The 15,876-nt window shown below is 46.2% G+C and overlaps 1 protein-coding gene across 1 annotated transcript in view; it reads left to right on the top strand.

Annotated features, from left to right (window-relative positions):
• The first annotated feature begins 1,005 nt into the window (after positions 1–1,005).
• PDE4B (phosphodiesterase 4B) overlaps positions 1,006–15,876 on the top strand; it is a 134,463-nt gene continuing 119,592 nt past the window's right edge. Inside the window, exon 1 of the mRNA XM_041421224.1 lies at positions 1,006–1,256. Within this exon, the coding sequence (XP_041277158.1) occupies positions 1,021–1,256 (236 nt within the window). The 5' untranslated portion in view covers positions 1,006–1,020. The remainder of the gene's footprint in view (positions 1,257–15,876) is intronic.

The raw sequence follows: 15,876 nt of genomic DNA, 5'->3' as shown, positions 1-15,876 counted from the left end.
TATCCTTGGAAAAGTAGAACTTGCTTTCATGGTGTTTATATCCAGAGATAAAATTCCTGGTCTTTTTCTGTTTTAAATACATAGACTCTAAAAATTACTGGAATTGGCAGGGAGCTGCCAGCTCCCCCATCCTTTGATTTGGCAGAGGTTTGATCCTTTGGCTCTGCTTCCCAGGACGATGGAGCCTTTCCATGGAGCAGGAATTCCTGCGTGCTTTGTTCCTGCAGAACAGAATTCCTTTGTGTTTGTTCCCTTTTAGCCTTTATCTCCACTCTCAGCGCTCTCCCATCCCTCCCAGAGCCGGGGAGCAACATCGGGATGTTGGGCAGGTCCTTAAAATTTCCTGGGGATGCCCCGCGCTCCCCGCAGGGCAGGACAGAGTCCGGCTGTCAAAATAACCCCGAGCCAATGAGCGCGGCCTGGGTGGAGCCAGCGCCGTGCGGGCAAAACTAATTCTCAATGAAAGCCCGGCCTGGGAGCGCGGGATGCGCTCGGAGCTGATCCCTGAAATCCCCGCTCGGGGAGGGCGGGATGCTGGAGCAGTGCGCGATTCCCTGAGCTGATCCCTGAAATCCCAGCGCTGTTCCGCTCGGGGAGGGCGGGATGCTGGAGCAGTGCGCGATTCCCTGAGCTGATCCCTGAAATCCCAGCGCTGTTCCGCTCGGGGAGGGCGGGATGCTGGAGCAGTGCGCGATTCCCTGAGCTGATCCCTGAAATCCCCGCTCGGGGAGGGCGGGATGCTGGAGCAGTGCGCGATTCCCTGAGCTGATCCCTGAAATCCCAGCGCTGTTCCGCTCGGGGAGGGCGGGATGCTGGAGCAGAGGCTGATGAATTTTTCATGAGCGGCCACAACAACACCGGGAGCATCTTCCCAGGAAAAGCCGGGGCTTCGTGGCAGCGCTGCCGGATCCTCCTGCCGCTGAGTGAGCGGGGGCAGCTCCGCGTTGCCAGCGCCGGCGCTCGGGGGATGCGCGCCCGTGGCCATCGCTGAGCGCTCGCAGCTCGCCCAGCGCCGCAGCGATGACGGCCAGGGAGCCTTCCCGGGAACTCGCCACTCCCGAGGCCGAGGTTTACATCAGGACTTTCAAGGAGCAGATGCACCTGGAGCTGGAGCTGCCCAAGCTGCCCGGGAACAGACCCACGTCGCCAAAGATTTCTCCTCGCAGCTCGCCCAGGAACTCTCCCTGCTTTTTCAGAAAGTTGTTGGTGAATAAAAGCATCCGCCAGCGCCGTCGCTTCACGGTGGCACACACATGGTAAGCTCTGCCGGGTTTAAACTGGGTTGAAACTGGGTTTAAAACCAGTGGAGCTGTGGTTTGAAGCGGGGAGAACGAGCGCGGGTCGTTCGTGGGTTCTCCCGGCGGTGAATGGAGCAGAAAAGCAGCCGGGGGATGTTTGGTGCGGGGCCTCGGCCCTTGTTCAGCCGCCGTTCTCCGGGAGAAATCCAGCCCTTTATTCCCGGGAACAAAGGCAGCAGCCGGCAACTTTGCCAGGCGCCGTGTGTTTGTGTGGGAGAGCCCGGGGTTTCACTGCAGAGCCCAGGAATTCGTTGCAGCGCCCAGGAATTCATTTCATGACCTGTGAATTTATTTTGTAGCCCATTAGTTCATTTCAGAACCAATGGAATAATTTCAGAGCTCATGAATTCATTTCAGAGCCCAGAAATTAATCTCAGAGCCCATGAATTAATTTCAGAACCCAGAAATTCATCTCAGAGCTCATTAATTCATCTTGGACCACATTTCAGAACCCAGGAAATTCGTTTCAGAGCCCATCAATTCAGGACCTGTGAATTAGTTTCAGGACCCAGGAATTCATTTCAGAGCCCAGCAATTCATTTCAGGCCCCATGAATTGGTTCCAGGACTCATTTCTGAGCCCATGGATTCATCTCAGAACCCATGAATTCATCTCAACACATTTCAGAGACCAGGAATTCATCTCGGAGCTCAGGAACTCATCTCAGAGCCTTCAGGCCACGTTTTTTCCTTCACTCTCTCAGCTCAGGGTGATTGGAGCAGGGCACTCTCAGAGCTAAATCCTGGAAAAGGCTTGGAGACAGTTTTTGCTGGCTACAAATCTCCCTCTTTTCCACCTTTTTTCCCGTGGGAATCCTGGCTGAGAGGCTTCTTTTCCCTCCCCACAAATCTCTAACCCCAAACAGTCGATTTGGGTGCCATTACAGCTGATTGGGGCTGCCTCTGACAGTCACTTATCCTCCTTAAATCATAAACATCAATCAAAAGATGAAATAAAATCCAGGAAAATCCGTGAGGATCTCACTGGTTCATTTCCTAAATTTCCTCTTGCAGGATCCGCCTTTTAAATTCCAAAATATGCACCAGTTGAGTGTGGGAATTGAACCAGAAAACTTTGAGTAATGTGAATTTTTTAATCCTTCCTCACACAGCCATATATCCACTACTTTCCCATTCCTTTAGAATTCTGGAATCCTGCAGAATTCCTGCTTTTTGGTTTGTTTATTGGTTTTGGTTTGTTTTTTATTTAAATCCAAGCAGTAATAACAACCTCGAGCTGGTTATGAGCTGTAGCAGCTCCAGAGTGTTCTTGGGGATTTTAATTGCTCGGAGTCACTGGTGATGGGGTTATTCACATTAATTCCCTGGAACATCTGTCATGGAGCTCATCTGATCCCAGCAGCCTATCCAGGGAAATCAGGGAAAGATGCTCCAGCTGGGAATTAGAGGAGCAGGATGGGACCAGACTCAGCGTCTGTGGTGTTTGGTGAAAAAAGAATTCACATATTTCATTTGGAGATGGAACTTGGATCAACTCGCAAAGGAGGTGGGATCCCTCTAAATGGAAAAGGGGGAAGGTTTTCAATTCAATTTTTAGGTGATTTGGAATGGTTTTAAGCCTAGATAAGAAGGAAAGAAATGTTGAAATTAAGAAAATCACTCTTAAAAGGTTCCAAGGATGTTTGAGTGTGAGCACACCCTCAACACAAACCACACACCAAACCCACCTGACATTTAATTTAAATACTTAAATTAATTTTCAATATTTCCCTGTGCTCCAGCATTTCCTTGGAGTGTCTGGAGGGTGTTCCATGTGTGCTGTGGGGTCCAGCTGAGCCCCTGGATGTGCTGGGGAATTTTGGGATTGGGATGCAGGGCACGGAGCAGCCTCACCTGTGCCCAGCCAAATGCCACTTACGTAAGGTGCCCTTTGTGGGAGCTGGGAAGGAAGGGAAGGAGTTGCCTCGGGAATAAACGGGCAGTGTCAAGCCAGGGAATTCATCCATGTTGGCTTTTATGGAATCTGTAACTTCTCCAGCCTCCTAACCAGAGAACTTCCTCACACTGGGGGGGTAAATCAGCATTTTCACCACATGGATGCTGTTGTTTGAGGAATCTTCTGCTCCTTTTCCTTGTTTCCAGTTTCCTGCCTTCCCTCATTCCTCTTTCCCTTTGAAATAATGGCATTTTCCAGGCATTTTCCTGCTTTTCTGACAGTACATGGCAATTCTCTCCTCCTCCTGGTGCTGATGGAATCTGTGTCACCACAGCCTGCTCCCATATCCAGACACACACTGCCCAGAAAAAAAAAAAAAAAAAAAAAAAGGAAAGCAAATATTGGGGTTTTTTTTTTTTTTTTTTAAGAATAAGGCCATGATTCAAGTGTTTCCATGATCCAAATGATTCTTTTCCTCAGGGAAAAGCTGTTCCCACTGGCCACGATCCACATGTCACCACAGTGACCTCCAGACCTGTGTCAGCCTTATCCCTGCCTGCTCCAAACTCTGGATCCCATCTCCAACTGCCTCATTCCCATAAAAGAACAGCACAAAACCTCTGTAGCTCTGGGATTTTCCTCCGCCAGGATCCACCAGGCTCATTCCTGTCTTGCATCTGGCAGTTCTGCCTCAGAGATCCCAGAATTCCAAATGCTCCTTCTTCCTTTGATAATTCCCCTTGGTGCATTTTGGGGAGATTTTATGTGAAAAAAGGCAGGCAGAAGCCATGGAAATTTTGGAAATGGTGAATTTCCTTTGGAATGACTGGAGAGGGAGCAGCATCTCCTGGAGGTGGTCCTCAGCTCTTTCTCCTGCCAGCCAAATCCCAGCACGTTCCCATTCCCCATCCCACAATCTGCTCTCCCTCACTGCATCCATACCTTGAGGATTCCAAAGGAATAATTTTTAAAATATCTTTGATTTTTACACTTCTTCCATCTTATTTTTGCCAAGCAAGAACTTCATCCATTTTACCCCCATAGCAAGGTCCTTGCCAGCAGTGGCTTGGAAGATCCCAAAATTCAGTGTTTTCCAAGTCACTCTGCAGTTTCTAACACTCATTCCTTTGTTTTGCTGGATTTAGCCTCCAAATATAAATAGTTCCTCAAGGCCAGGTTGGACAGGCTTGGAGCAACCTGGGATAGTGGGAGGTGTCCCTGCCCATGGGAATGAGATGAGATTTAAAATCCCTTTGAACCCAAACCATCCTGGAATTCCGTGAATATTTCTCCAACTGAAATAATATATTCAGTTTTTATTTATTCAGGCTCTGCTGAGCTTTTAAAGAAGGGGTTTCTACAATATGATGTTGATTGTCTTTACTTAATGAAAATTTTTGTGGATTTTCCCCAAATTAATTCACATTTAGCTTCATTAATTTAATAACTACCTGTTACCTTGTGGATGAAGAAAATACAGAACAGAAATTTAACCTTAGGAAATTTCGCTCTGCTTTTTCTCTTGGTTATCCCTGAGTGCAGCTAAAACACAGCCAGCAATTTGCTTTTCAAAATATAATGTCAAATATAAATAATTTTATTTTAAATAAATTCTTTTTTTTTAAAAAAAAAAAAACATGCTCTTGTTTTCATGGCACAACAATCTCCCGTGGAGGAATTCAGGGAGTTAAATAAGATGGCACAATCCAGTTGAGATTTTTCCAAGCCTGGTGAGTAACAACAGAGCTCTTGAATTCCTGGAAGCTGCAAAATTCCATGGAGGCGGATGGAAATGGCCAAATTATTGTGTTGGCTTTTGTTTTATGATCATGGAATGGTGCTTGAAAAAGATGGAATTTTGGAGAGTATTTACTTGGAATTACTGGGGAGGACAGGAATTGATAAGGTCCATGAGTTTCTTCTGTGGTTTGGTGGTGGTGGAGGAGCTCAGGTGCTCCTGGTGCTGGTGGAATTGATGAGATCCATGAATTTCTCAGTGGTTTGTTGCTGTTGGAATTGATGAGATCCATGAATTTCTACGGAGGTTTGGTGCTGGTGGAGGAGCTCAGGTGTTCCTGGTGGCTCCCTGGAATTGATAAGATCCATGAATTTCTCTGGGTGTTTGATGTTGGTGCTGGTGGAGGAGCTCAGGTGCTCCTGGTGGCTCCCGTGCATGGATAAGATCCATGAATTTCCCTGGAGGTTTGGTGCTGGTGAAATTGATGAGATCCATGAATTTCTCCGGAGGTTTGGTGCTGGTGGAGGAGCTCAGGTGCTCCTGGTGGCTCCCTGTGCCTCCCCCTGTGTGTCCCGCTCTGCTGAGGTGGCCCTGCCCAGCACTGGCATTCCAGGATCCCAAACCCAAGCTCTCCTGGCCCCCTTCTCCCAGGATTTAGCCTGGAGCAGCTGATTCTTGCTTTTGAGGCAGATCCAGTGTCTGTCACTCGTGCTGGGTGATCTCAGAGGTCTTTTCCACCCTCGGGGATTCCGGGGTTTTTCGGGATTGCTGTTGAAGCCGTTTCCACTGCGCTCCATATTTAGCAGGATGCATTCCCATATCCCAGTGTTGGAAACACCCTTGGCTGTGCTTTGATGAGCTGCTCTGCTTGTGTTTCTCACCCTCTGTTGATGTGATTTCGAGCTTCTTTTCCCAGTGTGGAAAAAAGCAGGATGATTCTCTCCTTCTTCCAGCAGTTCCTCTTCCAGGCTGGGGCTGGGATTGGATGCGCTGTGTTGCTCAATTCTCCACTGAAAGTTCCAGGAGAAACAAACTGAAGGGAGTGGGGAAAAGGATGGGGGGGAAACCAGAAGGTTCCTCACTTTTTGTCAGCTGAGTAGTGTGTTCTCCCATCTGTCTCCATCTCCAAGGAGAATTCCTCAGCACTTGGAGGAGGGATTGCGAAGGACATGGAGGTGAGAAGGAGACGCAAACAGGCCCACACAACAACCACAGAACCAGCTGTGCCATCCCTACATCTGCTCTCTCCAGGGAAATTGGCTCCCAGCCCTGGCTGAATCCATGGAAAACAGAAAGGAGCAACTTCCTTCATCCCCCGGCCACCTATGGGGGAAAACGTGGTGTTAAATAGTGTCCAGCTGTTCAAAATTCCAACAAAATACAGCAATCCTTGGATTAATAATTGGAGTTTGATGGATTCAGCCATTGCCTGGGAAGGGGAAAGAGGAAGGGAGCAGATTCCTTCTCAGAGAAATTACTTCTGGAGTTTAAATATCTTTTAAACAGGTTTGAATACCTTTCAGGAAGTTTTAACATTGCCTGGGAAGGGGAAAGAGGAAGGGAGCAGATTCCTTCTCAGAGAAATTACTTCTGGAGTTTAAATGTCTTTAAACAGGTTTGAATACCTTTCAGTAAGTTTAAGTCCCTTTAAATAAGTTTTTTAGTGGTTGCAGTGTCCATATCTCTGAGGAATAACCATTCCCAGAGGATCCCTGGTGGCCGAGGCCTGCCTGGAGAGTCCCTGGCCTCCAGCCCTCATGCGTGGGCTCAACTGAAGTGAAATTTTCTGTGGCAAAAGGGTTTCCAGGAGGTTTTCCTGCTGGGTTTGGCTTTGTTGGAAGTGTTGATGTGTGAAACTTCCCTCGTGGCAGCATCCCCACGTTCAGGCTGTGTTTTTGGGATGTTCACTTCCCACGTTTGGGCTGTGTTTTTGGGATGTACACTTGGCTCTTCCCGGGCTCCGCTTGGTTGCCAGGACAGACTGTGGCAGACACATTCCTGGTTTGTCATCATTTAGGCACTGTGGGTTGGCTTCACTGTAGATCTCAACATTCCTTGATCCCATTTTTGGGGAGGTTTTTTGGTAATTTTTTAGCTTTTTTAGTTCTGAATAATCCCCATGTTTTACTTGGATTGTCTGGCATCACCTCAGAGGTTCCACAGGGATCAGGGGATCATGGAATCATAAAACCAGGATGGTTTGGGATGAGAGAGACCTTAAAAATCATCCCATCCACCCCCTGTTGTGGGCAGGGACACCTTCCACCATCCCAGGTTGCTCCAGGCCATCTCCACCACTGCCCTGGGCAGCCTTTTCCCATGGATCACAGCCTTTTCCATGAAAAAATTACTCAGCTATGCAACCTAAAAATCAACTCTCCTCCTGTCCCTGTTCCCTTGGAGCAGAGCCTGACCCCCCAGCTGTCCCCTCCTGTCAGGGAGTTGTGCAGAGGCAGAAGATCCCATTGAGCCTCCTTTTCTCCCATTATTTTTTTTTTTCCTAGGATTTTCTGTATATTCTTAAAATGTTTTGTGCTGCAGCTCCAGAAGCTTTAATGAACCCTGCAGGTTGAAACTGCAGAATGATGGATGACTTCATTAGGTGGAAGTTGCCTTCCCTACCAATAACAGAAAATTAGCTTTTCTGTGTTATTGGATCTGTTATTCCTGAGCTAACTGCAGGAGATGAGCCTGGAGTATTTTGGAGCCCATTCCACAAAAATGAGGTTTAAGGAAACTCAGAATGTTCAAAGGCATCCAGTCCTTGTAGCTTCAAGGTATTTTCAGATTTCTGTCCCTTAAAGCATCATGGAAGTCAAATGATGTGTTATTAATTAGAGCTGTTAATGCAGCAAACCTTGGGAACATGGACAACGCTCTCTGGGATTCCAGGCTGGAATTCTGGGGTGTCTGCAGGGCCAGGGGTTGGACTGGATGATCCCTGTGGGTTTCTGTGATATCCCAGGATTTTATCCTGCTTGGTTAAACAGTCATCTTGCTTATCTAGGGGCAAACCTTGGGAACATGGACAACGCTCTCTGGGATTCCAGGCTGGAATTCTGGGGTGTCTGCAGGGCCAGGGGTTGGACTGAATGATCCCTGTGGGTTCCTGTGATATCCCAGGATTTTATCCTGGTTGGTTAAACAGTCATCTTGCTTATCAAGGGATTCTTTTATTCTGTGGTTTTGGTTTGTTTTTTTTTGTTTGTTTGTTTTTTTTCTGAGGAAGGTGGAGAAAGAATGGAAACGCATCAAATACGAAAAGTGGAATTTTGGGATAGGGTTGACATAAGGAGCAAGGGACAAGGCAAAGAGAGAAAGGGAGAAGGGCAAGTAAATCCAGATCTGCTGCTCTTCATACATCCTAAAATCTTGTGAAAATAAGGAAAATTCACAGCATGAGAAGCTCATGTTCCTCATCCTTCCTTATCTCTCAAACGTGGGAATTTATCCTGGAATTGCTGGTGGATATTGGAGTGCTGGACAGCATTTTAAATTTGAGTTTTTCCTTAGTGGCTGACTGAGGGAGGAAAGTTTTGAAAACAACTGGTAATTATAGAACTGGGATCACTATAAATTAATGATGGCAAGAGCTGAGTACCCGGCTGTTTTCCAAAGCTTTCTCTTGTCCTTAGGGAATATGTCCTTTTAAATCTGGATTGTCAGACTGGCTCCCTTAACAGGCTGTTCTGTGGAGTGCTGGAGGTCAGGGCTGGGACAGGAGCACAAATGGCCCTGGTGTCATCTCCCCCATGGACTGAGCTGCTTCCAGCTGGGCTCAGTGTTCCCCTTTTCCAGGAGTTTTCTGTTGGATTGAACCCCCGGATCCATTTGTAAACAAACTCATGGAGAGGCCACAGTGGGTTCATAAATTATGACTTTGGGTTTGGTGCTGTTGGATATCGATTTCATCTGGAGCCTCCTCCAGCTTCACAGGAGGTGGATAAAAGCAGCAAATGGATTTATGAGGCAGAGCCAGGGACAGCATTTATGGATTTGGTTTTCCTCTCAAAGACAGCTGGGAACAAAGGAGGAATTATGTCCTTACCACAAAAAAAACCCACAAAACCCTCAGACGACTCCATTGTCGTGTAAGTGATACTTGGCAGACAAACATCCATGGGTTTTGAGAGGAGTCCATGAGGAGCAATCCTGCTGGCTCAGGAGATTTCCGTTGGTGCTGAGATCCAGGTGATCCCATTGGGATATGGCAAAGAAGGAACATGAGGGAGGACATGGGACGGGATGGAGAAGATGCCTATGGAATGAGAGCTGGGGTGATGAGCAGCCCCCACTCTGTACAAACCCGATCTGGAAGGGTTTCCCTGGAGTCCAAGGTCTTGGCAAGCTCCAGGCTGGGATCCAGACTCAGCTGTTGCCGTTTTTTTCCAGCTTTTTCTTCCCTACAAACACAAGGTTCTCTTCTCCCACCCTGCCTCCAACACCACCTTCCCCAGTCACCCAATCTCCAGTCTTTGGTTTTTCTAGCAGAGGTTGATGGAAATCCATTCTGCTGCACTTCCAGGCTGCCTCCAGAAGGAAGGAGAGAAATCCTGAAATGCTGAAATGTCAGCCTTTGCTATTTTTACAGCCTTTCCCAGGAAGCAGCTCCAGCTGTGCCATCCACATCCCAGTCGGGATCTGCCGGAGCCGATGATCCCTGTTTGGCTTGGCCTTGTCAATTGTTGTTTTACAGGGGAAAAAGCTGTTGTAGCAACTTGGAAATGCCTCCGTTGGTCAGAGCAGGGTGAGCAGAGTGGGAATAATCCTCAGCCGTGCTTGGAACGCATCAGGAGCTTTGGGCAGTAGCCTTGAACCTTTGGATTGGGATTTCATGGATTTGAATTCTGAGAATCACAGAATCCTGGGATGGTTTGGGTTGGGAGGGACCTTAAAGCTCATTCCATGGGCAGGGACACACCCCAGTATCCCAGGATGCTCATCCAGCCTATCCTTGAACAATTCCATGGGGAGCCCACACCAGTGGGATTCCTTGGCAACAAGAACCAAGTCTCCAAGGAAAAAACATCAGGGCTCTGTGGGGTGGAAAACCCTCCTGAGAGGTTCTTTTGTGGTGTTTGTTTCTATTGTTGGGAATTCACTTTTCCCCACTAACAACCTTTGACAGGGAACGCTCGGAGTTGCCTCCAGCTGGGCTTGAGGTGGGCTCAGATCAGCTAAAATTCCTTAAAAGGACTTCAGTCAATGTTAGTCACAAAGCAAAACATGAAAAATGTTGTGAATTAAGCTTGTGGACCTATTGTGTAGTAACAGATGGAAAAATGAGGAATTCTCGTGGGCTGTGCTGACAATTGGATTTGTGAGAGAATTCCTGTCGATCCCGATCTGGATCACTCATCCCCATCACTCCTGTCACTGGACATCATTCACACTCACATTTCAGACCAGTCTTTTTATTAATTTTGCTGTTAATTAACTTATTTTTGCTTATTATCTAAATCTCAAAATCGCAATTAAATGGAAAACCAGGAGTTGCTTCAGTGCTGTGAGGTGGGAGAGGAACATCAATGGTGGGATTTGATCTTAGGGGTCTTTTCCAACATTTCTGGTTCTGGGATTTTAAGGAGCAGGAAATAATCAAGCACAATAATTACAGTTGTTTTATTAACGGCGTAATGAGGATGGAAACAAGCTCAGAAATATTTGGGGCTGATGTTTTCAATACTCATTTAGAGTTTTGTGCGTGGCAATATGAGGGAAATATCCAGAAATCTCGAAGAGATGGAATTTATGAGTTAAAATTTACAAAACCAGTGACTGGACAGTCGAAACTGGTGTGAACTGGGGGTAACTGGAGAGGTCAAGCTGGAGATTCAAATCTCAGGCATTTCATTTTCTATTGGTTGGGTTTTGCATTTATTTAGTGCTTCCCACTGTGTTTTATTGTTAAAAATCTAATTTTCGAGTTGTTCAGGATAAATTGCTCTCCTAAACCAGGTCTCGGCTTATTTCTGGTTTCTCTTAATGAAGGCAAAGAGAAAGAAACTCGAATTATTTCAGTGCTCCAAAGCAAACATTCCCTGTGCAACCAGCACCCCGGGCTGGTTCATCCAGATGTCCCGCGGTGGGAAGCGATTCCCTGGGGAAGCAGCAATCTGGGGACGAGTGGCTGCAGCCATTGTCACATCCCAGTTCCCTCTTTGGGAAGGGAAGGGCCTGGGGAGCAGTGACACAAACTGGGAATGGCATTGCCCGAGGCACATCAGCCCCTGTCGGCTGGATTTGATTTTGCAAAGATAACAAGCTGAGCTCCAGTTTTGCTTTCACTTCCATTCATGGCTCAAGGAAGGGGAAGAGAAGAAACTGAAACAGATTATTAAATGTGCCTTTTAGCCCGGGATCACTCCAGGCAGAAGGCAGGATGCCTTAAGGAATATCTGGGAGAAAAATGCAGTGTTTAGAGAGAAAAATAGAATATTTAATGTGGTTTTGTTCAGTTTAAAACGACTGGGGGCTTGGGGAGAGCATTTGGCTGAATAGCTGATGAATAATTCAGGGTCACTAATTTAGGAACTCTGTCATGTAGACTAAAATCCAGCGGTTTTGGCTGCAAACAAAGAGAGTAAACACCCGGCATTTAACTAAACAGCAAATTCAGGGGTTGAAGCCTGTGGACCTTTGAAGGGCACCAGCTCTTGGCTGAGAGAGGGACAGCTTAATTAGCATGGATTTTTGTAGTAGTCAATATTAAAACCTCTCCCCAGAAACTGTAATTCTAATTCCACGAGATTATATTCCTAAAGCTGCAGGATTTATGGGGAGGAAAGTTTGGATCCAAGCACAGGGGGGATTTCGGGAGCTCCATCTTCATCCCATAATTCCATGGAATGGTTTCGCTGATCCAAATATCTGAGGCATTTTTATGCTGTCCCTCTGCCAGGCTTGATCTGGAGCTGAAAAACAAAGAGGAGCTCCATCTTCATCCCATAATTCCATGGAATGGTTTCGCTGATCCAAATATCTGAGGCATTTTTGATGCCGTCCCTCTGCCAGGCCTGATCTGGAGCTGAAAAACAAAGGGGAGGATGTTCCCTGGTGAGCTCGCAGCCTTAATTAACACGATTAACAAATACAATTACCAGAGAGAAAGGTTAGAAAGAGATAGGAGAGATAAAAGCAAATCTCCAAGAGGGACAAGAATGAACGCAGGGATATCAATGTTCAATCCTGGGAACAGCAGCCCCGGATCCAGATGCTTTTCCCAGCTCCAAGTGCCCCATTTTCATCCTGGATCTCTTGATCTGTGTTGGCAGGAGTTGAAATGCTGCATTTCAAAGGCAAAGGAAGAATTCCTGAGACTTGGAGAACAGAGGAGTGTGTCACCTTTCCAGGCAGACACTTCTGAGGCACTGGGGATTTACAGGAATGCAGAAATCTCCAGAAAATGTTCATTGTACTTGGAAATAACCCTTTAGTTCCCATTCCAGTGTGATCCCAGGGTAGGGAATTTCCACATATTCCTATTGGACAAATAACCCTTTATTTCCCATTCTGGTGTGATCCCACTGTAGGGAATTTCCTGATGTTCCCATTCCATGATGTTCCCATTGACAAATAACCCTTTGTTTGCCATTCCAGTCTGATCCCACTATAGAGAATTATCTGATATTCCCACTTGGGAATCCTGTAGTTTGTAAGAATTAAGTGGATGCTCCTGCTCCTGCTCCAAGGGAGAACTGTTCCAAAATTCCCAGTAATTTTACCTGAGACAAAAAAAAAAACCAAAAAAAAACCCCCAAAAAACAAAAAAACAAAAACAAAAACAAAAAAAAAAACCCAACCAGCGATTCCTTAGAATTTCAGAGCTATCCCTTCAGTGGCTTTTTTTTGGGACAGACATCTCCTTCAAATCCCTTTTTCCTTGATTTTTGCTGCTCCGGCAGTGGCGTTGGGGGGTAATTTTATTGATTTGTTTATTTAGATGTGGTTGGTGGTTTTTTTTCTGAGGATCTGCTGTTCCATAGGGCTTTCCTGTGGATCTGGGAGCTGGGCTGGGAGGATTTTGTGGTGCAGAATTGATCTGTGCAGCCCCAGGCTCTGAATTAAATTGATGTGAGAACTGTGACTGGTCTTGTCACCAATAATTCCTGCCTCGAGCAGGATATTAAAGAGGACAAATGAATTCAAAACAAAGCCACCACCGACCACACATTTTTTATTTCACTTCCTGGATGTTCAATTAATTGCTGACAGAGATTTTTTGGGTAGATTGGGTCGGGGCTGTAAATTAAGCTTTTGTGGGTTTGTTTTGCATGCAGGGAAGATCCTGCCCGATTTTGAAAAGGTCACCACCGTTAATCATTTCAGGAAGGCAAGAAAATATTCCAGTAATGACTCAACTGAAAGGAATAACCAAGATTAAAAGCTTCTTAGTGCTTAATAAGTGTGATCTTGATTAATTCATGCTTTTGTGACAAAGGTTGGATTATCGAGCTGAAATATATCATTTTTGGGGGGGTATTTTTTGGTTTTAGGGTTTTTGGCTTGATTCTGCAATTCAAAAATTGGAGATTGATGAGAGGAAGGAATAACAGGTACCTGGTGCAGCCAGTCCTGATCTGGAATTGTCCCAAATGTATTTTCCAGGAGATCATTTGGGGGTGGAAGAATTGTCCCAGGTCTCATAGGAACGAGATCCTGTTTTCATTCTCAGGCTGCTTTATTTGTCAGTGGTTTTAGTCATCCTTTCAGCACCACAAAGTGATTTTTGGAAATGATCCATCACATTTCCATAGAGCTTGGGATTTATGTTAAATAGGATGTATGGATATAATACAAATAGAGAATTGATCATCTTTGAAGGAATTCAGAGTTGCTTGTTCTTGGTTTCCTTCCCCTCACCCCAAAATCTGGGATTCCTGGCTAAATACTGAAGGATTTATCATCATAATATTAATTTATTGTAGTTTTTATTATCTACCTTGTGTTTAAATGTATTTTTAATACACCAAATGATCAGGACTATTCATATTTAGTACATACAGCAATCTGGAATGATTTTTTAAATAATCCACAGTTCTATTCTGCATTTCATTCCATTATTCCTGGTAATACTTTCATCTTTTACCACTCTAAGATGATTTTTTTTTATTAATACCTGCAAACAAATGTTGACAATCAGCATAACTATTTTAGCTAAAAGAGGGCTGTTTTCCTATCTTAATCCTTCTATATTCTAATCCCAGGGGGGTTTTATGCTGGTGTTTTATTTCCTTTCTAACCCATCTCGTTTCTCACACGCATTTCAGGTGAATTTCTGTGCTTGGAGTGTCCCTATTGTGCTAATTTCTCCCGCTAAACAGGGGAATTTGGAATGCTTCAGACACATGATCCAAAGAATCCAATTTCATCCCAGTGTCCTGCTGCTCTTGCATCTCTCTAATGCATTTTCCTGTAGACAATTTGTTTAGCTGAGGATTTAATCAGCTGGAACATCTATTTTTGATCCTGCTTTTACCAGGCCAGGCCTCATAGGGAGTGGATGAATTTGCACTCAAGCTGAGGTGAAAAATGTCACGTTTCTAATCTTCAGTTTAGTTTTTAGAATGATGAGGTGCATCTTCATATTTTTCAATATTTTTAGGGCCCTGGCTCTAGCTTTTAAAGCATTTTCCCTTGTGTCACTGCTCTAATCCTTGGCTGTACTGGTTTGGATTGGTGGGACACGTGTGGGGCTCCTTGGATTTACGTTCCCTGCACCAGATTAATCTCCAGGTCATCAAGTTGAAGTCTCCTGAGGACAGAGCAGGAGGAATTTTCTGTGTGGATCTTTCTGGATTTCAGTGGCTCCACCAGCATCTAGGTGGTGGCTGCTGTCCCTGTCCCCACTGTCCCTGTCCCCTTGTCCCTTTGGAGTCCCAGTGGGGTGAGAGTGCCCAGGGGAAGGGCCAGCACTGTCCGAGTGATGCCTTAGGATTCTGGCTTTCCTATTTTTCATGTATTTGTGGTCCTGCAGTTCTTTAGTGCATAACTCCAAACTCCATGTTCAGTGGGAGCTGCTGCTGTCCCATTTTGGGCAGACACAATTCCTCTCCAGGCCTGGCAGTCAGGGACTCCTCACTGCCTCAGGGCCCAGAGATGGAAACAAAAGGGAGCTGGGGGAGCAAACTTGGGGTGAATGACTTCATTACCTGAAGCTGTAATTGGAAAATTAACCCCCAGTGTGCAAATGGGCCAAACTTATAAATATGAAAACCCCAGACCCATTGTCCATTTTGGGTGCAGCCCAAATTTGGGTGGGCTTTGTCTGCCCAAAATGTAGCTGAAGGCCCCGAGAAATGTAAACAAAAGTGAGTTGGGGGTGCAGACTTGGACTAAATGACTTCATCACCTGAAGCTGTATTTGGCAGATTAACTCCCAATGTGCAAATGGACTAAATTTATAAAGGTGTGAAAACTTGTGACCCATGGTCCATTTTGGGTGCAGTCCCTGGGTGGGCTTTGTCTGCCTTAAAGGCCCCTCAATAAATAGAACTGCTTTTTATTCCCTTAATTTTGGCCTCTGCTCCTAGGTGTCCCCCTGACGTGGTGGCACTGCTGAGCCCTGGCAGGGGACAGCAGCAGGGCTGGCAGTGGCTCTCGGCTCCCCTGGGGTTTCACCAGACATCCCTCAGGTGCAGGGTTTGGTGTTTGGGGTGTGGGATGGGGAGCTGTGGGCACTCTGGATGAGCTAGAGGAGCAGCTCCAGAGGAATTTGTGTCCAGAGGGACAGCAGCAGAGGAGATGGAGCAGGGAGGGGAGGCTGCTGGCAGAGGGAAGGAGACACACCTTAAATAGGATTTAACTTTAGGGGAAACGATTTTAAACTGCCAGAGGGCAGGGTTAGATTGGGGATATTGGGAGGAAACTGTCCCCTGGGAGGGTGGGGAGGCCCTGGAATGAATTTCCCAGAGAAGCCATGGCTGGATCCCTGGAGTGTTCAGG

This window comes from Onychostruthus taczanowskii, unplaced genomic scaffold, assembly GCF_017590055.1.
Source record: "Onychostruthus taczanowskii isolate IOZ18803 unplaced genomic scaffold, ASM1759005v1 scaffold7, whole genome shotgun sequence".
Lineage (NCBI taxonomy): Eukaryota > Metazoa > Chordata > Aves > Passeriformes > Passeridae > Onychostruthus > Onychostruthus taczanowskii.
The sequence above is the reverse complement of the archived record's forward strand: the minus strand, read 5'-3'. Positions and strand labels throughout refer to the sequence as shown.